The following is a 24,661-nucleotide window of genomic DNA, read 5'->3' as shown; positions in this document are numbered from 1 at the left end:
GTCCGACTTCGGCTCAGGTCATGATCTCACAGTCCGTGGGTTCGAGCCCTGCGTCAGGCTCTGTGCTAACAGCTCAGAGCCTGGAGCCTCTTTCGGATTCTGTGTCTCCCTCTCTCTCTGCCCCTCCCCTATTCATGCTCTGTCTCTCTCTGTCTCAAAAATAAATAAACGTTAAAAAAAAATTAAAATTGTTGAAATCACAATAAAATTATAATGGTATCTTACCATTGTGGTGTAGTTGGCATTGCTCAAACTTGTTTAGTATTCCACCTTGCATGACATAACATTTAAACACTTAAACACTTAAATATTTCAGTTAAAATATTTCAGGACTATTTGAGGAAGAAATAGAGAGTTATGGTTGTTTGAAAACTTTCGCATCTTCTGTTAAGGTCCAAGTAGCATCAACATTAAAAAATGGTATCATGAGGTGGCAATCAGAATAGATAGAATATGAAGTATTCTATATGATACCTGTTTTTTTTCAGTGAGTTAATGCATGTTCAAAGGAGATGAGCTGTTATAGATTAAGGAGAATTAAGAGATATAACATGAAAGGCAATTTATAGACCTTGCTTAGGTTCTGATTTGTTGTGTACCAAAGTATGTTCTTATCTTTAAAGCATATCAAGAAAAACAAAAAGAAAGCAAGGTGGTTGAAACAGATGACACAATGTTGATAATTGGTTTAAGAATTTATGGGGGCCTGTTAAAGTGTATTTGAAGATTTTGATTAACTTTTTTTTTAACAACATACAGAATAGCTGTCACCAACTTGGAAGAAAATCTTGGAAAAAAGATGCAACTCTTTCACAAATGCTACATCACCAGCACTCTTTATGACGCAAAAGACTATTATATAGAAAACACTAACTGACATTAGTGACTGATTGAAAATGTGATTCAGAAGAGTTACACTTTGAATGCTGATGAAGTTTTAGGAATTTTTTTTAAAGTTTATTTATTTTGAGAGAGGGAGAGAGAGACAGAAAGAAAGAGAAAAAGAAAATACTCCAAGCAGGCCCCATGCCGTAAGCACGAAGCCCAACATGGGGCTCAATCCCACGAACTTTGAGATCATGACCTCAGTGGAAATCAAGAGTTGGACACTCAACCGACTGAGCTACTCAGCCTCCCCAAGTTTTAGGAATTTCTAACCTGTTTTCTTTTCTCTTCAGCTTGTATTATCCGTTTTATGTATATACAGTAATGATATTGAAAAGAAAACATGTCAATAAATCTAAAGGAGCACTTTAAATAATTGCAAATTAAGAATCCTAAGTGATTAGAGCCATGTTATAGTTGAATTAGGAGCTTACCCCACCACCTTTAGCGATATATAAAATAATGGTGCATCTGAAAATTGATGGTGTTGGGGTGTCTGGGTGGCTCAGTCAGTTAAGTGTCCGACTTAGGTTCAGGTCATTATCTCTCAGTTCGTGGGTCTGAGCCCCGCGTGGAGCTCTGTGCTGATAGCTGGGAGCCTGGAGCCTACTTCAGATTTTGTGACTCCCTCTCTCTCTGCCTCGCCCCTGCTTGCACTCTTTCTCTCTCAAAAACATTAAAAAAAATTGATGGTGTCTTAGAATCAGTGAGACACATAAGGAAGGAAAAACAAATTAATATGTGTTGTTCATTTTATTGAAAGGTTAGCTCTCTTTCTCACCCAGGAAAAGCTCTACCCAGAAGATAGATGTGTGTGAGAACACAGATCTATAAAGAATCCACTTTCAGAGGATTGTAGAAAGCTGTTGGTTGTTTTGTCCTGACCAGAAGTAGTCTGTTGCTAGTGGAACGTTTGTTTATTTGCTGTACTTTATTTCCATTTCTCTTGTGATAAATAATAAAATGTTTCTGACAGAGGTGGCTTTGGGAAAATTGGGTAAATCATGGTTAGCCACATAGGAAAATAAAAACCTGACGTACCAAAAAAACCAAACAAACCCAGTTTTATAATTTAAAAAAAGTGCTATCAATGAACCCCATGAATGTAAATATACTTTTCCTAATTCTGTGTGATTGGAGAATATAGAGATGGATTTCGAGATGTCTCTTGGTGTGGTAAAAGCATTACAAATGCCTGTGGACTTAACGTGTGTTTTAATTCTCTGTCCGACTTTTCTCTGGTGAGTGCTTTTGTCAAGATAACAAGTAAGAGACAGAATTTTCTTCTGCAAATGTGGTTTCCATCCTTCCAATTTTTTGCTATCTTGAACTGAACTAATATAATTTAAAAGGAAATTAACTGTCTTCTCTAGGGCGTTTTATATCCTTTTATATATGAAAAGAATGTTAGGAATGCATGGGGCATTGTTAGTCTGTTGGATTCTCTTGGTGTTAGAGTTACTTGGGGCTTAGTGTTATAATATATTTCAAAGGCAAATATGATACTTCCCCAAATGTCCGACATTAATGAAATTATGAGTTTAGGAAATAAATTTGATCTTATATTAAGATTTAATTTCCTGGCATTTTTCCTAAAGTCATGTCCTTAAAATCCTATTAAGAGACCGCCTTTAGGACAGTTAAAGAAAGAAAAAAATTTTTAAAGAAATTAGAACGATTTGAATGCTTTGAATGATTTCAAATTTTGAAAAATTGGGTTGGAATGACCTTTACCGGAGAGGAGTTGTACTATGCTTACATTCCAAAGACTTTAAAATTGAAACATGTTATTTCCTCCCATACATAGGTATTTTATGACTTCTGGCAAGCATTTAACTTCCTTTCTCTGTTTCAGTGTGAGATCATCTAAATGAATTCATTAACTTTGCTTTAGAAAAATGTCTTAAAAGTTTATTTTTATTTGGATGTCCTACTTACTGGTTCAATTTTTTGTTTTGTTTTGCTTTTTTCAGTTGTGGAAGAAGGACTCTGGGAAAATGGCCTTTCCTATGAATGTCGGACACTGCTCTTCAAAGCGATCCACAATCTGTTAGAAAGGTGAGAGAAGGAACAGCATCACAGTTGTTTTGAGACACCCAGGTGTAATGCTGTATATTCGTAGGTTTTCCTGTTAGGTCTCAAAATGCTTTTGTTTGCAGTTTTATAAAGATAAAATTATATAAATCTCATTTCTTTCTTGTTGATATAATTGCGACTTTAGAGAAGTTTCAGGAATAGCACAAAGAACTTCATATATCCTTTACTTGGTTTTTCTTTTATCCGGTTTGCTTTATAGTTCGTGCGATTGCTTGCTCTCTTACTCCTAATGTGTGTGTGTATTTTAAATTTATTTTCCGAACCACTCGATAGTCACATGTACACTTGAAATTGTTCTTTCTTTAACCTCTAAGTGTTTGTGTGTACATTTCCTAAAGACAAGGGATATCCTCACATGTGAGCACTGTACAACTATGAAAATGAGGAAATCTAACATTGATAAAATGCCATTATTTAATATGTAATTCAGCTCAAACTTTATCACCGTCCCTGTTAGGTCCTTGATATCTTAAGCCGCCTTCCCCCAAGATCCAATCCATGATCATACATTTTAGTTTTCCTGTCTCTTCAAACCTAAAAGTGTTCCTTAGCCGTCCTTTTTCTTTCTTGACATTGACATTTTGAATGAGTTCAGGTCATATATTTTATATAATGTCCCTCAATTTGAGATAGTTTCTTCATGATTATCTTTAGGTTATGCATTTTGTAGTGATAGTGTAGACATGATGTCATGTCCCCAGTATATCAAAGCAGGAGGTCTGTGATTTCAAGGCCAGTGGTATTAACATTGTTGATGAACTTGTTTGAGGTGGTGTTCCATGACATTTCTACACTGTGTATTAGCGAGTACTTGTTAACTGCGATCATTGTTAATTTTGTAGTAAGTAATTTGCGGCCACATACAATGAGATTGTGTACTTATCCTGTTATCACGTTTGGTCTTGTGTTTTATCTTCTGTTGTCTAAATTGGTTAGTACTGTTGCAGCTGTAGTGTTGATTCAAATGCCACCATTCCTTCTACTTTTATTATTGGACATTCTTTTGTAAGGAAGAGCTTTTCATTTTCTTATATGTACATGTGTTCTTATGTTTCTATCTCCCTTTTTAGCTATATAAATTTGGAGGAATGGATTTCTGTTTTATTACATGGATTATAATTCATTGCTATCATTGTTTATTTAGATGTGTAAGTCCTTCCAGATTTGGCCAGGGGAAGCCCCTTCATGATGGCTTTTATAGCTTTTTGACCTGTTGTCATTGTTCAGGCACCTCCGTACTTTACGGCATAACGGTATGGTCCGGGCTCAGGATAGTGTCTTAAGGGGAAAAATAGATGGCAAGGAATGGGTTAATTAAGAACTTCCATAAGAGAACTTTTTCACTTCTCTTCCTGAGTCTTTATGTAGTACTGTCAGATGATCAGAGCTGAAGGGACGTTCTGGTACTATTCAGTTCCTTATACAAGCTGCTGGTTAGGGCAGTGTCACCACAGTTGTCAGTGCTTAGGGTTCCTAAGCCGGGGTCGATAAGTTGTCACCGTTTAGGTCACTCAGAAAGACCTTTCCCACCAAGTTTATCTCTTTTTCATTCTGAACTTCAGTTCCTACCTCTGTGCTTTGGAGTGGGCCTAGAGGCCAGCCATCTGTTACTAAGGCAGTAGTATATTTTTGAAGCATTGATTTTTGAGAGTTGAATGCTCCTAAATAATTAAAGTATTTGGTAATTCTCTCTCCCACTGCAAAACAAAACAAACACACACACAAAGTCCCTTCAGGAAAATGTGGAAACTTTACTGTTTCTGAAATACGCCGTAGTGAAGCTCTTACTATCTGTATTATAATTAATGCATCTTTAAACAGTCTTTTAAATGTATGTTTTTCATGTATATGGAACAAAATACATACTTTAAAAAAATAGCTCGCTCTGTTATTTTAATATCCTAATTTAGTTTTTTTTAGAAAAATTAATTTGTAATTTTTCAGTCTTTGTGTTTTAAATGGTTGGGAGAAAATGAGAAGAACAGAAAAACTGGGAGAGAAGAGAAATGCAGATAATTCATTTATTCTTGCTCATGAATTCTAAATTTGTGATAAAAACTGAACTACAGGTCAAATTGAATTATTATTTGATAGGAAAGTTCATTGGGGCTCCTGGGTGGCTCAGTCAGCTGGGTGTCTGAGTTCCACTCAGGTCATGAGCTCGTAGTCTATGAGTTCAAGCCCCGTGTTGGGCTCTGTGCTGACAGCTCGGAGCCTGGAGCCTGCTTCGGATTCTGCCTCCATCTCTCTCTGCCCCTCCCCCCCCTCGTGCGCGCGCATGCTCTCTCTCTCTCAAATAAAATAATAAAACAGAAAAGTTCATTGTGACATACTGCATACAATAAAGCTTTGGATAGTTCTAAATGACTTTGGGTTAGACTTTGGTTTGATTTCACATTCTGTTACTTGGGCAGTTACCCTAACCTCACTAAAGCCTTAGTAAACACCCTTTAAATTAAGTATAGGATACTCTGCACCTTGAGTTTTTGTTAGATGATGTATATGATGTGTGCCGCATAATACTTGGCTTATTGTTACTGTTCAATAATTGGCTTCCCCATAGGTTTATTATTTTGCATATTTTGATGTTAATTCTCTTGTAAGACTTTATTTGAAATAAAAGTGTTTGTTTTAGAAAATAATTAATAATGAAGCTGTTTAGCTCCCTTTCTACAATTAGAATGGACAAGTTGAGATTTTTTTGAAAAACTGTTATAATTCTTTTATCTTTCAAAATAATGTTCTCTTTTCACCAAACTTTAAGTAACTATTGTATGAGTGAGAATTACCCTGCTTATGAAGCAAGGACACGTTTTAAATGGTGGCTTTTAGATCTCTTTATCCATTGTCAACAGAAACTGGGTTGGCTAACACATGCTTGCCTTTTTGTTCATCCCTAACTTAGACCATTTGCTTTAACTTGCTTATCTGTTTACAACCTAAATGTATTGAAATGCAGTTTTACTATCTTATTCCTGGCAATTTTCTGTCATGTCTTTTCACTTCTATTCAGATAGATATGGACTGGGTTTCCCACTGTGGATGTTTTGAATTTCTAGCATGAAAGCCAGAATTGAGGTTATTGAAGTAGATCATCAAGGAATGTATCACCTGTAGGGTATTTGTGCTTCCCCAATGAATTTTTTCTTAGTTCGCATGTTCACAGAGCTTGCACTAGTGATTTATTATTTCTGCTTTTTGTATTTTTAAGTGTACTGATTTGTTTAATTAAAAAAAGAATTCCATTAACTACTTTGAGAAGATCTTACTTATAGCTAAGTGGGAGTCATACAGATTGATCTTTTTTCCAAAAGGCAGCAGTTGGCTGGTGTATACAGAATGATGAGTTTCTGCAGTAATTATTAAAAATAATTTCACTGAAGAAATTAAGGTAACATTGTAAACTTCACACAGAATAAGATAATTTCATTTTAATTGCTATTGATTGGTGCTGAGGTGATACCGTATTGATGCTGTGTAGAATGTTTTAAATTCTAAGGTAATATGACTTCACATATTTTATCTTTCCTCATTCCTCACTCATTTTATCACACTCATTCCTCCTGTAGCTCTTCAATGTTTGTGCACATTGCATTGTATGTGTCTAGCTAGTGTCATCTGTTTCTTAAAAAAAACTAAAACAACAAACTTCACTGTTGCTTACTCAAGAGCGTTTTCCTTCAAGGTGTCAGATAGAAGCTAACATATCTGGCTATAATATAACCTATCTTTGCAGGGGCATACATTGCTGTAAGTCCATTTCTTCATTGTCTTTAGAGATGGAAGATATTTTATATCTCTGTTCTGCCAAATGAATTAATATATGGCAAATGACAAGCTTGCAGAGCCCTTGTTCTTTACGTATAAGATGATGAAGGATTGTTTTGCTCAGCATAGTACCTTTCTCATTATGAGAGCTCAATAAATGGCTAACTGCTGTTAATATTAGCAAATACAATGATCAATACTACTGTTTTCAGAGTTGGACACAGCATTAAAAGTCTGTTAGCCTGTTTGCTCAGATAATTCTAGAATCCCATTCTAAAATATCCTTTTTATGTAGTCAGCCATCCTTTCCTTGAAAACCTCTAGTTATGTGAACCCAGCTTTCCAAAGGACTTCTTTTCATCTTCAGAGGGATGTTAGAAAGTTCAGTTAGTTAGATGCTAGAAAGTTCATTGTCAGAAAGTCTCCTATGCTGAGCAGAAATCTGTCTCCCCGTAATCGTTGAAAAAAATCTTACTCTTTGAGATTCATTTATAATTCATCCAATCCTACTTCCATGTGGTGCCCTGTTTCATATCCTTGTACCCTGAGTTTTTTGTTTGGGTGGTTTATGGTTCTTATCATATAATATTGGATACCCCCTGCCCCCCCCCCCCCCCCCTTCCAGTTATCCCTCTAGTCAGTCCCATTCTCTTCATTTTGACTGCCATTGACTTACTTGAAGATCTCGTAAGTGTTTCATAAAATTTTGCAGTGGCAAAATTCTGTAGTCAGGTTAGGGTCCGTTATGGTGCAGTAACAGAAAACCTGAAAGAGCGTACTCTCTTACATCAGTTGACATTTATTTCTTGCTCATACTGCTTGCCCATTGTGAGTCCTTTACTGGGAACCCTCCTTGTATCCTCTTCCCTCCAGTTGGGAATCATGCAGATGGGACAGCCCTGTCAAAGACTTGCTGGGCTCCTGATGGAGCGTGAAGAGCGATGGCAAAATACGTAATAGCCCGTTTAAGACTCTGTGTAGGGGTGGTGTATGCCGTTTCTGCTCACGTTGCATTGGCTGAGAAATGTGCCACCAAGCTGAAAGTCAAATGAATGAGAAAGTATTTATTATCCATCTGTAGGACGTATCCCAGTCATATGGCCAAGCTTGATGTTAATGGGACAGTGCATATTTGGGAAAAGGATACAATCTTTTCAGAAAAACATAGCAAGCTACCATACCTATTAATTGAAGTCTTTTCCTTTCTTGTAATCTGTCCTCCAAACTGGCGTCGGTTCCATTACTGAAATACAGATATGTTTCTAAAACGCAATTATGCGTGTATTTATACACATTTTGTTAAACTTTGAATCATATTGCCCTCTTTTGGTATATTCTTCAGTTGTGATTTTTTTAGTCAAAATTTCAGTATCTGAAAGTGTTGGGCCTTTGAGGTCGTATAGTTTTAGAGGATCCGGTCATGAATATTTTTTTCTCTCCTCTGAGACAGTAAGTGTGCTTATTGTTTTCCTAATGATCAATTATCCCTTTTTGGCAACATACCTGGAATTAATTTTGTTTTTACTTACATAGAATCTGTGCTGATTTTCTGTCCTTTTTGATAATGTCCTTGTTCAGATTGTTTTTCATCGGTCTTTGGAGTTTAGTGAGATTTTATTATGTACAGACAATGAACTTCTCAAAGGTTACATTTTGTATTTCAAGTTTAGGCTGCTTCACACTCCTCACTTATGGAGAAAGACGTTGACTGCGAAGAGATTATGGAAAACTAGGACCTGCAATCTTTTCCAGTAGTTTCTTCATTTGGCATTTTTAATATTGCAGAGTTAGTGGCTGTTACTCTTATGTTATTGTAATTGGTATAGCTTTCATAGTACGGTACGTCCATCTTACCTGATGCTATCTGAATGAAGGCAAACATTGGGTTGAAGAGCTGTTAAAAAAAAAGCCGGGAAATGTGTGCCATTCATCTCACCCAGTTTTAGTACTGTTTACCCAGTTCAGTACTTAGTGATTTGCATCATATATGAGACTTAAAAAAATCTTACTTTTGTAGCTTCTAGAAATGCTTAAAATGTCTGGCATAATGCTATCAAATGTGGTAGTATATTTTAATTTTAATTGTCTTAAGTTTTTAGAATCAAACTCATAAGCTGATTTTGATGGAAAGGCACTTTTTTTCTCTAAAGTGCAAATAAATCATTGCTTTGCACACAATAGATCACATGGGTCTTTTGAGGCTGTTAAGCTCTATCCTGTCCATACTTACTTAGGGAGACTTATTTGACATTTGTAAGACCTAATGTCCCTTCAGAGTAGTCCACTGGTGCTGTTTTCCTAATGGATTGCCACCACAGTCACCCCAAGGTAGTTTATAACTACCTTCTAGAATTGCCTTTGACCCAGGCTTTTTGGTTTACCAGGAGTTGGTGTTTAGAGTGAAGATAGTCATTTAGAAGAGTACAGTAAAAATAACGTGAAGGAAGTTGGATTCTAATTGTGATAGCAATAGCATTATATTTGTATATTACTAGCTTTCAATGTCCTGTGGTATTGTGATTTAGTAGAGGTAATTATCAGAGGGTACATGAGCACTGTCCTTGGATATGCTGATTCTAAGGTTTCAACATAATAAATATATTCACTGGAGCATGGTGTTGGGTACAGGCCTAGATGAAGAAATGGTGATAGAATTTGCAATATTGAGAGTCCTTGGGTAAAGTGTGGTAACAGAGCAGGAAATGAGTAATCAATAAATTCCTATTTTATTGAGTTGTGGCAGTGTGCAGTTCTCTAAAGGAAGTAGGAAAAGGAGTCTTTAGATCTAAGGGCCATATGCTTTTAAAGGAAGAATTGCTATAGACGTGACAGACACAAGTGAGTAAAAGCATGTATCTGTTTGTAAATGTCTAGAGAGAAACACATTCACCCTGAGACCAATCAGTTGATCTATTTAATACTTTTAGGACAGAGAATGGATTAAGACTTTTTAAAAAATTATTTCAGGTGGGGCTAGGCCTATGAAATGCCTAACTTTTACAGAGATTTTGGAGAGGATGGGAAAGATAGGGTGTGCTTGGCCAGAGGAGGCAGCCATCCACTAGGACACAGTAGGAACCTGAAATAATGAAGATAGAAGGGATCAGTTGAAAAAGATTTCTTCAGCTTCTAAATTATGTGAATTTCTTTTATTTGGTTGGGAACTGGGAGCAATTTCTAGGAAGGAGACTAGTTGCTAGGAAGGGGACTTTTTTGCATATATGTTTGATATAGATTGGAGTGGTGAAGTAAATAAAGGCTTTGATGCTGGTAAGGAGTTTCTTTTATCAAATTATATAAAATTTAGTCTATCTGAGCAGCTGTATAACTAGATGATAGCACTAAAGTGCACTTTGATTCCGGGTGTGGTAGAGAAACACTATCCTTGAACTTTTTTTGTTTTTAAAGTAAGCTCTGTGCCCAGCGCAGAGCCCAATGTGGGGCTTGAACTCATGACCCTGAGATCAAGACCTGAGCTGAAATTAAGAGTTGGATGCTTCATGGACTGAGCTACCCAGGCACCCCATCCTTGAACTTTTTAATCTTTGAAAACTGTGGCTCCTGCATAGTTTGAGGCGTGCTGAAGGAGCCAGAGCCAGTGGGGGCTCCCTTCTAAACCTTCCAACAGTTCCATTTGGGAAATAGTTTGCTGAGTTAGGCTGTGGCTGCTGCTGCTGTGGCTCTTACAATCTTATTTCAGGTCTGCCATGGTTTTGCGATTAGAAATTGGGTCTTGGGGTGCCTGGGTGGGTCTGTTGGTTAAGCGTCCGACTTCGACTCAGGTCATGATCTTGTGGTTTGTGAGTTCAAGCCCCACGTCGGGCTCTGTGCTGACAGCTCGGAGCCTGGAGCCTGCTTCGGATTCTGTGTCTCCCCATCTCTCGGCCCTTCCCCTGCTCATGCTCTTTCTCTGTCTCTCAGTAATAAATAAATGTTAAAAAAAATTAAAAAAAAAAAAAAAAGAAATTGGGTCTTGCCAACTTTGGAGTCCAGTTAGTCTCTGTACTTTATTACTTAGAGCCATGTGGCATAGCACAGAAGTGTGTGTGCACGCACATACACATGGACACATATGCACACATACAAACACAACGTGATTTCATTTTCATTTTTTAGTAGCTGTTTCTTCTGGAAACATTGATTTTTGGTAAATAGTAGGGGGCTGGGAATTACTTTCTAAAGAGAAGTACTTTCGGGGCTTCAGGGTGGCTCCATTGGTTAAACGTCCGACTTTGGTGCCCAGGTCAGGACGTCACGGCTTGTGAGTTCGAGCCCTGCACTGGGCTTTCTGCTGTCAGCACAGAGCTTGCTTTGGGATCGTCTGTTCCTTTCTCTCTCTGCCCCTCTCCCGCTCCTGCTTGCTTGCTCTCTCTCAAAATAAATAAAGTTAAAAAAAAAAATAAAGAGGAATACTTTCCTAGAATTGCTTAAAGAACATTTTAGAAATCTGGCATCACATTGTGACCTTGAAAGATAATATTATGATACCTGACTGAATTAGGTCCTATCTTAACAGTAAGAGAATTTTGAAAATCTCAGTAATGATGACTGGGGTTACTGAGTGAACAGCTAGGGTTAACTGACATTCTTGTGTGTGTGAAGGTTTATTTGTCAAGTTAAGTGTAAATTTTTTTGTCCCTCAAATATAATTCAAAAAAGGTTGCTAGAATATAAAAAGGAGAAATTATATTTCTGATATTCTTTAGTTTTTGTATTTTAGAATTTCTCTCAAAAAGACTTAATTCTGTTCTTCAAGTATAACTATAGCATATGGGCAGCTGTGCTAGTCTTCCTGAACTGTTTTAAAATCATCTATGTGATTCCTTACATGTTGAGTACCTCCTGTGATTTTAGTCTGGAGTGAGGCTGGTGGGCTATGAGACAAAGTGAAATGTGTGGATTTCCCCCTCCTCCAACATTGAGTGTCTCACTAGCAGGAACATATGCACACAAGAAAATTCAAGTAATAGTTTGGGGCTCCCCATGATTAATGGTTGCAAACATGGAGAATAACACTGTTAGGTTATGATAGGAAAATGCTTCTTAGTATATTGCATTCATTTCTCAGGTATTTATTGAGCACTTACTAGTTTGGAACAGAATATAAAGCATATTACAGAGCAGGCATTTAAACGTTTGTTGACTATGGCCAGTAAATAAGATAGCTACCGTGTCTTTCCCCAGATTTCTCCTAGATTCTTGGGGAAAAAAAGAACCATGGAAAGAATCATTACAACTTGGTGATGCAAGGGCCGATATGTAGGTGTCAGAGTGCTGTGTGGGCTGATCTGGGACACCAAAGATGGACAGAACTAAATCAGAGGAGGACAGGATAGAGTGGGATGAGGGAGGGATTCCAGGCTAAAGCACAGTTAGTAGTGATTCATGTTAGTATTGTGTATGGAAGTTCTTAAGAGAAAGAGGCTATAATAACTTTCATTAGATTTATTTATGCTATGGATTGGTGACCCCGAAATGATGGAGAACCAGGGACATAGTCCCGCAGTATACCCGGCTCTCCCGCCCTCGTCGTCCCAGGTGTGTGTCAGGCGGTGGAAGAACCTTCCTCAGCAAAAGGTCTGATTTCCTCCCACAGCCTACAGTACGAAACACCAGATGGAAGTCCTTTCCGTCTTAGTCTTGGAGGCTCTGTGTCTCCGTCTCTGTCTCTCTCTGTGCTTGTGTGTGTGAGAGAGAAAGTGAGGTTTGTTTTTTGGATTAGTTGTAGTTGAGATCAGGGAGGTGGAAGAGCGTGAAAGTTGATAGTGACAGTTGCTGAGTCCTTTCCACCTGTCTCTTGAGTGAAAAGAAACTTTGTTCTCATACTTACCCGTATTAACAACTAATTTCTGTACTCTTTCGGGGTCAGGGCACGGTACTCAGTGACTTCACTAATTTGGTCCCAGCCTTCTCTGAGGTACTTGGTATAACTTTGCTAACTCTCTGCTATGTCACTGCTGAGCATGACATTTGAGACAGCTCCCTCCTACAGAGGTAAGTTGGTTACAAATCCAGTACTTACGCCACTGTGTAAAAATACAGCAGTTGACCCTTGAGCAACACTGGTTGGAACTCTGCATTCCACTTTGACCTGTAGTATTATGATTATTGATTATTATTAACATTTTATAAATACAGTAATGTAAATGTGTTTTCTCTTATGATATTCTTAACATTTTCTTCTCTCTCACTTTATTGTAAGAATATGGTACATAATACACAAAACATACAAAATATGTTAATTGACTGTTCGTGTTATTGGTAAGGCTTCTGGTCAACAGTGAGCTATTGGTACTTAAGTTTTGGGGGGGGGGGTCAGAGTCATACATGGATTTTCAACTACATGGGGCGGGGAGGGGGAGCCCCTGACCCTTGCATCATTATTCAGGGTCAGCTGTACTTCATCCATAGCGATTTTGTTCTCATGTTTTTCTTTCAGTGCGTAGGAAATCACTGATCACATAGAAACTGATTAGCAGTCGAAAATCACTAAGTCATTTATGACTATCATTTGGAACTAGATAGTTACAGAAGCAAGGATCAGTAGTTTCCATGGCTGATTTTTGTATTAGTGATAATAACCTTTTGTTGACATTGCCTGACAAAGAAATATGATCTGTAGTGGGAACTCCAGGAGATGGGTTAACACAGAGTTAGACTCTCAGGATTCATTAGCTTTTTGCCTTTTGCCTTTGTACCTGAGTGGTCTTGCCTATGTGCTGCTTCTCCTTTACCCCCTAACTCCTTGTTTGCTTGTGCTGGAATGAAGTCAGCATTAGAATTTGTGGCTTTTACTTCAGAGAAGGGCAAGGGTTTTGAAGCAGACTTTACACTCTGTCCCCCTTAGTCAGAGATATTTTATCTGTTTGTCTTTCATATTCTACTATCTAAAGCCTTGGTTTTTATCTGTTCGTTAACTGTAAATTCGTTTTGCGTGTGTGTTATTGAATAAATTATTCTTTTGAATTCTGACCTTCAAGACCTATGTAAGGGTGTGAATATATTTAAAGTGATATTTATTTTTTTTAAGTGGTTATTTATTAAGTGAGGATGTGTGTCAGTAGAAGACCACATACAGTGTTTGATGTGATCCTGTACCTGTTACCTGCTCCATTGCTTTCATTCTATGCATTACCGAGTCTAAGAACACCTTCAACTTAATAACAGCTCTTAGAGGATAAAGAAACATTAAATAGACCCATCAATTACAGCTTGCATCTGGACTTTGAAATTGAGGAAAGAACTGAGGAAATGCGACAGCATGTGAGTCAAAATAGGGTAATAGTTAAATGTTCTGGCCTTGTGATCAGATATACCTAGGCTTAATCCCAGCTCTGCTCTCGATTGCTTGTGTGACCTTCTGTAGGTGACATTTTCATTGTGCCTCAGCTTCTTCATGTATAAAAGTTGGCATGTACCATCTGTCTCATGCAAATATTACAATAATTAAATGCTATACTACATGTGGTATTCACATGTGGTGGTGGTGGTAGTGATTCTAGTCGTGGTTACTGGTACTATTGCTGTTGGCAAACACTAGAGTTTTTCAGTGGAAATTATCTATCTGTCTGTCTGTCTGTCTGTCTATTCTGCCTGAAGAATACAATTAAGCCTGTGTGCTGGGGAATAAACTGTGGACATAACTTTCTGAGTTTTGCTTCTTGAGTCCTTTCACCTTGTTGGATATTCCCTATTTCCTAATTTTAATGGACTCATGTAGTCTTTAACCCTAAAGGCAACTTCATTTATAATCTTAGGGAAACAGATTGGGTTGCTTTGAAAATGATTTTCTGCATTGTGAACAAGGAAGATTGTTGTGGAAATTCACTTTCAAAATAAAAGCAGTTGAAGCCGGTGATTTTTTTTTTTTTTTTTTTTTTTTTTTTTTTTTTTTTTTTGATGCAACAACGCTCCAGATTGACTCTGCCCACAGGGAGTTACATTGTGGCCAGCAGAAACTATTGCCATTTACTAACCCATCTAACCTGTAATGAGTTGGGTGAAGGCTTGAATTGTTTCCGTCCTCCTTGATGGTATGGAAATTACAGAGGCAAAAGCAAGCCACTTGCAGAATTGCCTGAATATTGAATAAAGAATTGCTATGTAGCTCTTTTACTGGTAGGTAGAACCTTTGTAGAAGAATTACATCCAACTTTCTGACAGGTTTTCTTACAAAATATGTGTCATTTCGTTGAATAATGTTAGAGATTACTGTATTTTGTCAATTTCAAAATGTGCATTTTCTCCCACATTTTTATATTTTTAAAATCAGGGATATTCCTTACAAATGATGGCATCTCAGAATTGGCCAGATGGCAGGTATGATACAGTTGTCATATGCTTGCACATGAGTGAACTTGGTCATAGCTGTCTGTATTCTTGTCACTTCAGTTGAATTGTGTGCATTTTTGGTATTACATGAGTTGAGTTCAATTGCCATTTAACATGTCTGCAGAAGGATTACCCTGTAATTTGACACTGAAACACAATGTACACAAAACAGCATGGAAACAGAAGTGGGGCACAACTTGGATAGGAGGAAAGCAGATAATCACCATGGAAGAAATGGCTGTGGTTCTTTGTTTTCTTGCCAAGCCATAACCAAGTGCTTCACCATACTTACAGAAGAAAAACACCTAAGTACAAGAGACTCTGCAGTGCTTGTGTTTCTGAGATCTCTGCTAAAGGATTGCATATCACATGCCAAGCAAGAAAGCCAGCATTACACCTTGCAAAATGAGCATCCCTGGCTTAGAAGAATACCTCTGAGGTACTCGTAAGGAATGCTGCCTGTATTCCCAACATTCTTGATGACACAAGAATTGAAATAATGCAAAAGTGTGTTTGGATTTGAAGTAATTCACAAGTTTAAGACGTTTCAGGAATACCTCAGCCAATTAATTTTGCATAATTTTTTACATGTGCAAGAATAATTCATAATAAAAATTTATGCTCAAAGTCAGAAAGTTCTTTCAGCATCTCTATAATATAAAAATTTTAAGTGATAAGAAAACATTTTGACAGTTTAATTGGTGATGTTTTTATTTGCCATAGTATATCTCATCTGCGATTATTTGATTCAGTGACTTGCTAATTTGTTATTGAGACTGTAAATATAATTCTTGGTGTGATTATTGCAGGTGCCTAATGGATAAGAACTTCGTTAGGATTGGGAAGTGGTTTGTCCGACCGTATGAAAAGGATGAAAAACCAGTCAACAAAAGGTGAGGCTTATGAACCTTTAGGTTTTTCGTTTCTTTTGCTTGACCATAGCTATGTTTTGGCAAGAGATGGATGGGGGAAGCAGCTTATTTATTTATTTTCTAGCAGTCTTTGTTTAGATGTACTAAAATAGATTTTATTACATAAAATGTTGTTAATTGGTGTATTACACATTTTTTTGAATAGTGTATTATTAAATTTTTGTGGAATATGGGACTAGAAAGATAATCAGTAACCTATATCTAAGCCCCTTCTTACCACACTATGTGGAATTAAAATATTCTGTTTTGTTACTTTCATTATCCTTTTTTATCTTTCTTAATTTTTTTTAAATGTTTGTTTATTTTTGAGAGAGACAGAGACAGAATGTGAGTGGGTTAGGGGCAGAGAGAGGGAGACAGAGAATCCGAAGCACGCTCCAGGCTCTGAGCTGTTAGCACAGAGCCCAGTGCAGGGCTTGAACTCTTGAACCTTGAGATCATGACCTGAGCCAAAGTCAGATGCTCAAGCGACTGAGCCACCCAGGCACCCCTATCTTTCTTATTTAAAGTGTTATATGCATAACTTTAAAAACAGTGAGCTGAATTCAAATGGTGATAATTTTTATAGAATTGATTGATGCCCCTTAAATGTCTGTGAATACATCCTTGAAAATCTTAAACCAGGACTGTGAAGCACTTTTCTAACCAGTCCTAAACTTTTGACTATCATTTATTGAATGCCAAACAAGCGTGGACTTTTATATCAATCAAACCAGGATCAAAAACTAAAACCTTGAAAGGCAAATATTTACTTCATTTATCTCTGGACATAGCACAGACTTAATTGGAATCATAAGTTGATGAATTGGAATCATAAGCTGATGGGTGATTGTTTCCTATCGGAAGAGCAGGGCACACAATCCCAATTCTATTTTACTGTCCATGAAGTTGCCCGGAGCTAAGGGTTCCAGCTCCTGGCTGCAGATAAGAGCTATTGAAACCTTAGATGTTAAGCTGTAAGGTTAGCTCTTTTTTAGGTAGTTGCCACAAGTTTGGCTGGCAGCTCTTGCCTGTTCTGGAACCTTTACCTTCTTAACTTCATTGTTCCTCCCTGTGACTTAATTCGCACTAGCAGCTTCCTCTCCAACCTGTATGTCTTAAAGCTTTGATGACGTGGTTGTGGATCTCATTAACCAAACTTAATTTATGAGAATTAGGATTTCTTTTTTCAAATCAGATAAATTAGGGACTGGCATGTAATTTTTTTTTTTTTTTTTTTTTTTTTTTTTGGGTCAAATCACCATGGATTTTTAAAAAATATTTTCCCTTTTTTAGTACATTTCAAATCCTTTAGGATTTAAAAATATATATATTTAACTAGAAAGTAGGTATTATGTATATCAAAGTTTGCCTGAAAAGGATAATTCTACATTTAGAATGGTGTCAGTATGTATGGGTATGTAAAAATATGGTTTTGTTTACAGATTCTTTGACGGTGAGGAATTTTTTTTCCTTTATTTATATTGATTTGCTCTAACTAAAGCATTTGCTCCATGGGCATATTTAATCTCACTGTTTAGTTAAGTTTACAGAGGATGGGTTAAAGGTTTGGTTTTTCTGTTGATGAGTGATGAGTTGCTTTGGCACGATGATCTTTACCATTCATTCCTATGTGCCTCTCCATGCTCAGTGTGCGGTCTCGGACAGAGCCAGTCCTAAAATTTTTCATCAGTAGCTATAGGTGTTTGTATGATGATTTCATAGGAATTGGGGGATGAAGGGGAAGTGCGGAAATAAAATGGGGATTGAAAGAGCAGTAATTAGTACTTTAATAATAAACACTAATGTTTGAAGTCGAATATAGTTACCAACCTATTTTACATAACATCTGTATGTCTTTGCACTTCATTTACATCCCAGAAGTCTTCCTGACTTTAGCAAACCAGATGTGAATAATACTTGTAATATATTTAGATATTTGAGTTTTGTGTACCCGGCAGGCTATCGATTTCTGAGCAATGTAATTGAATTATTTTATTAGTTTTAGATTTCATTCTCATGGTTGAAGGCTGAACTTCAAACTTCATTTTATTGTAGTATAGAAATGTTAATGATTTTGAAAAACTATTTTAGGAGGCGTTAACAATTGGAAAAATTTTAAACCAAACGTTGTTTTAAAAGTTGGCATTTGCTGTAATAGAACTTTGTTAGGTATAATGACTTTTCCACTTTTATTCTCTGAATGGAAAATAGAGCCTCTTGTTTGATGCTGAAACAGGATCTTAGTGTTCAGGTCATTTTGGATGGACAGACTGATGCTGTCTGTGGATGAGGGCATTTGGATTTAATAGATTTGGGATCACGTCCCATGCCTCTCTTCAAAAGTTCTTCGCTTTTAGAGAAGTTGTTTAGGTTTTCTGAACCGAACTTTGTGTTTTGCTGTAACAGAGTTGGTGATAATAGTTTAGTTACTACCTTACAGGGTTATTGTAAAGACTAAATGAGATCATTGATGTGACTGGTTTGTAGTTGAGAAAAAGCAAAAATAAGTGAAAATTTTTAGGCTTAATTTTGTGTGGGTGTGCACACATTTTCAGTTTAGTGACCGATGAGAGGAAAATTTGCTGCCCGGTGCTAAACAAGTTTTATGCACAAATTGATATTTTTGGGAAAGCTCTTATTTGATGCTAAGAGATACACATGAGAGAAATATATTTTAAAGAATGACATTTTAAGTATAAAGTTAAGTAATTATAGCGTACTTTTTTTCAAGAGATTAAAAGATGATTTAACACTGCGTATTTTACATAGCTAAAACGATTTTAATAGTGAAGACAAATGAATCTATTGATGAATAGATTTCACCTGTTCGATTAACAGCATATGAATTCTTGAGCTATGATTATTTTCTGTAGTGATAGCAAAACTAAATCATTTGCTTGGTGGACTCGAAAAGAGTTCTTAATGTTTGCTATGAGATGATAGGATAAACTTAGACAAATTATATATTATATATTATATATGTATGTATGTATGTATGTATGTATGTATTTAAACAGGCAGGTCCAAGAAGGTAAAAGAAATTTATTCACATTGTTTTTTTCTTTGTGGTGGCACATCTTCTGTTGCTCATAGCCTTAGGAATATAATAAGTAAGACAGAAAACTTTGGCTTTGTCCTAAAGAGTTGTGGCAAATAACATCAAACATAAAAAATTTCTGGGTTCCTGAAGTATGTTGAACTTGAAAAAACTTTTCCTTCCAGGATATGCTGAAAAACAAACCAGTGAAAAATGTATTCCTTTCAAATAATTTAGAAATTATTCATGGAGATTCTATTCAGTTTCAGCCTACATTTGATTACTACAGAATTTGAAGTTTATGCACTTTATTTTTTGAATGCTAGTTTTAGCGAAATAATTGATCGCTCCCAGTAATCGTTTGGACCTTGAATTTTTTTCTGATATCAGGTATATAGTAGTTAACAGAAACATATTTGCTAGTGCATTTTCTGAATTAATCAGCTGTCTCTTCCTCATGGGCAAGCCTACCTTGAACGATACTCCAACAAGCCTCAAATACTTTTAAATATTCTGATTACTTTTGTATGTGCTGTTAGCAGATATCCACGTGTGGGCACTCACACATTGGGAAGTATATTATTTTGACCGCTTTTGTGTTGTTTTGTCTGGATTTTTTTTTTCTACTTTTAAGCCAGAGATTCTTTCTTTCTTTCTTTCTTTTTTTTAATGTTCTTATACCACTCACCTATTTTTCAAGAAATGCCCTTACCTTTTGATTTTAATAGCAAAAAAATAGATTTTGTATAATAAGATGAAATACTTTGATGCAGGAGAATATGTTTTAGCACTTTAAAACTTCCCTGCCCCCTCTTTCCTCAACATCACCCCCTCCCCTGCCCTCTTTTCACTTCTCCTGGCTCTTCCAGACCTCCTCTTTCCTGTACTTTCCTTGTGATGTTTCCATCTAGAGACAAACAGACGAAAAGGCAGGGAAAGGAATCCCTCATGTAGAGGATAAACAGACGTGTGAACAAGTGCTTACAATGTGAAAGATAAAGGGAATCTCTTCCTAGTGTCCCGAAAAATATGATCATTGGTGATGATTTTTTTCGATTTTTCTCATAACTTTAGGTGGTGCCTTTTGCCACGTGTCTTGATAATGAGGGCTGTCTGATGGGAAACCCGTAAAAGCATATTAATGAAACAGTTTGGACTTATCTAAACATGTATAATAGTTTTGCAGCCTTTTTTTGACCCATAAAATATGTAGTCATTTTCTGTTGGTTTTATCTGATGGGGGAGATAGCAGAAGATACTGTGTATTTTGTCATTTGAATGTATTTGAGAATTGTATGCAAGGTGAGAAGAGGGATGTGGTTAGAGTCTTGAGCGTAGGCGTTCGTGGGTGGCTAGAGAAGGAAGAATGTGTGTATGGAGACTAAGAAAGATAAATGAGAAGTGGGAGCCAGGATGGTTGGTGTCACCAAAACCATGGATTTTTAAAGTTTCATGATGAATCAATCAGCTGTGTCTGCCACACAGGCCATGTAAAATACATTCTAAGAGGACTATTAGATTTGGCTTTCGGCGGTGGGGGGGATTTGAGGTTGCAGTAGCTTGAGGTATAAATGGGGGTTGAAATGAAGACCCCGAATGTAGGGTTCTTGCTACATTTGTTACAAGTCATTGCAAAGGAAAAACTCCTGCACCTAGGAAGGGAAAAGAGAAGCATTTAAAGAGGGCCTGTGATAAAACTGCGTTGTGCTGTCTGTGGTTTTAACAAGTGTCTCATGTACCACTGCACTCGGTTTTGTTCACAAGCATTATGCACAGAGGAATGTGAAATCGAAAGACCAGTTCAACCAGAGGTGACGATAGTTAACTATATACTGTCTAGGTAGCTCTTTCACTTTTTTTCCCTCTCTTTCCGTTTTCCTTCATAACCAAAACAGAGTTACCACCACTTCTAATTTTTTATTTGTTTTATTGGTGTTCTAAAAAGAATACAGTAAAAAACTTACATTTTCAACATCAGTAATTGTCATAGTTTAAAAAAGAAGTTTCAATATGTACTTTCAAGAAAGAAGATTTTATATGTACCTTGTTTTTTAATGTACTAGAGAGGTTGGAATAATATCATTGCTATAATTCCCTTTTTAATTCCTGCCAGTGGATTGAAACTAAGCTGGAAAGAAAGCTCTCTTTGTTTAGTAGGCCATCCAGAAATAAGGATGATCTTCCATTAATTATTTGTCCTTGCAGGACTTATTTTCAGCATTGTTTTTTTTCCAAAATGTCTTTCAGTTTTCAGATTCTCTGATTTTAGGAAAACTGTAGAATCTAGGCATGCCCCGGATCAGTCAGTTTGTTTATGTTGCCTGCCTATCTAGCTACATATCTGTCTTTCCTTCTTTCTTTCCCTGTGTGTATATGTGCATGTATATGTGTGTATGTACCTGTGTATATGTATTTATCTTTCCTTCTTCCTTTCCTGGATGTGCTTGGTTTCAGTGACTCCTTTATTTACCAACCCAAGGGATTTGATATTACTCTTTCAATGTGTCTGCAAGTTTTAAAGGATGTGTTTTGGAGGGAGGGTTTTTGTTAACTTCAGTAATGATGTTCAAAATCAGATTAGGAAGAGGGGAGAAGAAATTTTCAGTACCAAGTGGGAGTTAATTTGAGGTTTTTTTTTGTTTTATCATACAGCTGACCACCTCTTTTGCCTTTGCTTAAGATGTCCTAGCTAAATGCCACTTGCTTTGTTGGAAAAAAAGTCAACTGAGGGGTCAGGACATAAATGAATGGAGGTTCAAATGATTACCCTTTTGGTAGCATGAAGGATGTATGCTTAATGTACTCATATCTCTGGTTTCGTTTAGGATATTTATATTAAGTTTCTTCATGTCAGCTTCAGCGAATCTAAGCATTATGGAAGTATATTGTGGTACATCAAATAGCTAATTCCCCGAGATTAAAGTGATTATTTTGGAAATAGGCTGCATTTTAAGATGAATGCTTATGTATGTCCTGCTTTGTAAAATACCCTAGGTTACTTTTTTTTTTTTTAATTCTTTTTTTTAACATTTATTTATTTTTGAGACAGAGAGAGACAGAGCATGAACGGGGGAGGGGCAGAGAGAGAGGGAGACACAGAATCGGAAGCAGGCTCCAGGCTCAGAGCCATCAGCCCAGAGCCTGACGCGGGGCTCGAACTCATGGACCGCGAGATTGTGACCTGAGCCGAAGTCGGACGCTCAACCGACTGAGCCACCCAGGCGCCCCAACCCTAGGTTACTTTTGCTGAAGTTTCTTAGAGTTTAGAAAAAATGTAAAATGTATGTGCCTGGGAGGTCATTTCCACTCATAATTAATTTCTCATAGCGTATTGATAGCATGTGGGAAACTTTTATGGCAAGTTAAAAACAGACATGTCTAAGGGAAATGGCTGCTCTTGTTTTATTATATTACTATTTTTAAAAATGTACACATCTATATATGTTTTTATTTATGAAATGGGACTTTTAGGCTGTCTATGAAGGACGTGGGGAGATGTTTCTTAATTTTAAGTTGGAAAATTTCAGCCACACCAAGTATAAATTAGTTCTATAGAATGGCTCAAAAATACGAGCATCCCAATGATTATTTATAATTTCTTGTTACAGTCTACCATATATCTCTGCTACGTATATTATTCTAAAAGGTATAATAACCATTGGTTTTTCTAATGTCAAATTATTTAGAAGATCTCATGCTTTTTACCTCCATTTAGTTTTTAATATAATTATAGTCAAGATTTAGTGAAAATCGTTGCATCATGGGCACAAGACAGATTCTGAAAGAAGCCCTAAGAGTAAAAATAATTGGCTAATGTATATTTTATTTTTGGTATGGTAATTTTCAGTCCTTCAATTTCATTCGGCTCTGTTTTATTTCCATTTTTCAGCTGAGATTTCCTATATTTTAAATTCACTGTGAGTACATTTCCCTTTATGTCCCTAAGCATAATTACAATAATTGCTTTAAAATCTTTGGTACTAAATAAAATATCTAGATTATCTCCATCGGTTTTATCTATTCATTATGGGTTAGATTTTGCTGTTTCTTCATCTCTTGAATAATTTTGAATTATATTTTGGGCATTGTAAGTAATGTAGAGATTCTGGATTCTGTTTTCTTTCTCTAAAGAATGTTCATTTTGTTTACTATTTTGTTTTAAAACAGTAAACTTTAGCTCAACTCAGACTCCAATCTCTTGTCTCACCTTTGGTGGGTAGCAGTTGAAATCTTTTTACTTCTTTCACTGTAGGGTTTCTCACTTCTGCATTGCTGACATTCTGGGCTGGACGATTGTTGTGGATACTGTTCGGTGCCTGGTAGGACGCCCAGCAGTATCCCTTGCCTCTACCTGTACAATGCCCATAGTGCGTCCTCCTCCAGAGGAAGATGCCACCAGATAAATGGCCAGCTGTCTCCCAAGAGGCCTAATTGCCCCAATTGAGAAGCCACTGTTCTGGTGTTAGCTAGGCAAAGTCTGACCTGTGCACCTAATTCAGGGGGTCCACCAGAGATTCGGTCAGAGTTTTGACTCTGTCTTCTTCCCAGGATTTCCTTTCTCATTTTCTAGCTGCTCGGGTCTCTTTGGACTCAGTCCTCTGGTTCTTCAAGCCAGTAAGACTGGAAGTGGAGTTTGTAGACAGTGTTAGCCACTCCATGTGGTTCAGTCTGCCGAAAGGGGAAAGTCACTTGCTACCATTCCTTCTTGTCAAGTGTAGACTCTTGCCCCCTCTCTAAGTTCTTAGCTCCATTTAGTAGCTTTTTTTTATCTAGTAACATTTATTTTTAGCAGATTTTAATATTTTCTTCATAATTCTGGTTGTTAGTTTTTGGATGGAGAGATGTGTTGGTTTGGGAGGAGCTTTGTTACTGCCCAGAGTGGAACCTAATGAGTATTTAGGGCATAAAACTTTACCATCTTTTGTCACCCGGCTCTTATTTGTGCTTGACTTAGGTTTGCATTGTCTGTCTATTAAAATTGGATGGCTTAGCATCTGGTGCTAAATCACTTTGTGGGAGACGTTGATTTTAATATGTTACTTAATTGACTAATGAAATGTCACCTATTTTCTCAGTGATTCCAATGTTTGTGTGTTGTAAATTGTTCCCAATTTATTAATTAATGGCTTTGTGTTTTATACTGTTTTAAAAGTACTAATGTTTGTAGTCTCTTCCCTCAAATTTATAAACACTGAACATCTTCTTAAAAATGTAAAGGCATGAAAGGTCTTTATTATTTCTTTTCTCAGTTGACATTTATGTTGAAGCCTTGTCCAAAGTCAGTTTTAAAACTTGACAGAAATGGGGTGCCCGGGTGGCTCAGTCAGTTAAGCATCCAACTCTTGATTTTGGCTCAGGTCATGATCCCACGGTTGATGAGATCGAGCCCGACTTTGGGCTCTGCACTGATAGCGTGCAGCCTGCTTGGGATTCTCTCCCTCTCTCTCTCTGCCCTTCTCCGTCTTCACATGCACACTTTCTCTCTCTCTCTCTCTCTCAAAATAAATACATAAACTTAAAAAAAAAAAAAAAACTTTACAGAAATGTTCCTAAACTGTCCTTGTTAATTTCCTTTAGGGAATGAGGTAGGATGAGATGAGACAGGAAAGTAAGAGGAGGAAAGGACCAG

General features: G+C 36.9%; 1 protein-coding gene across 4 annotated transcripts in view; it reads left to right on the top strand.

Annotated features, from left to right (window-relative positions):
• The window catches only part of MED13L (mediator complex subunit 13L), a 302,742-nt gene that overhangs the window by 156,545 nt on the left and 121,536 nt on the right, over positions 1–24,661 (top strand). For 2 of the 4 annotated variants that reach the window (XM_078435759.2, XM_078435758.2), the window contains exons 3-4: positions 2,859–2,943; positions 15,891–15,974. In XM_078435759.2, the coding sequence (XP_078291885.1) occupies positions 2,859–2,943; positions 15,891–15,974 (169 nt within the window). Of the gene's footprint in view, positions 1–2,856; positions 2,944–4,126; positions 4,236–14,668; positions 15,521–15,890; positions 15,975–24,661 lie in introns of those variants that run through there. The other 2 variants (XM_078435761.2, XM_078435760.2) reach the window with 2 other exon arrangements.

This window comes from Panthera onca, chromosome D3, assembly GCF_046562875.1.
Source record: "Panthera onca isolate mPanOnc1 chromosome D3, mPanOnc1 haplotype 2, whole genome shotgun sequence".
Classification (NCBI taxonomy): domain Eukaryota; kingdom Metazoa; phylum Chordata; class Mammalia; order Carnivora; family Felidae; genus Panthera; species Panthera onca.
The sequence above is the reverse complement of the archived record's forward strand: the minus strand, read 5'-3'. Positions and strand labels throughout refer to the sequence as shown.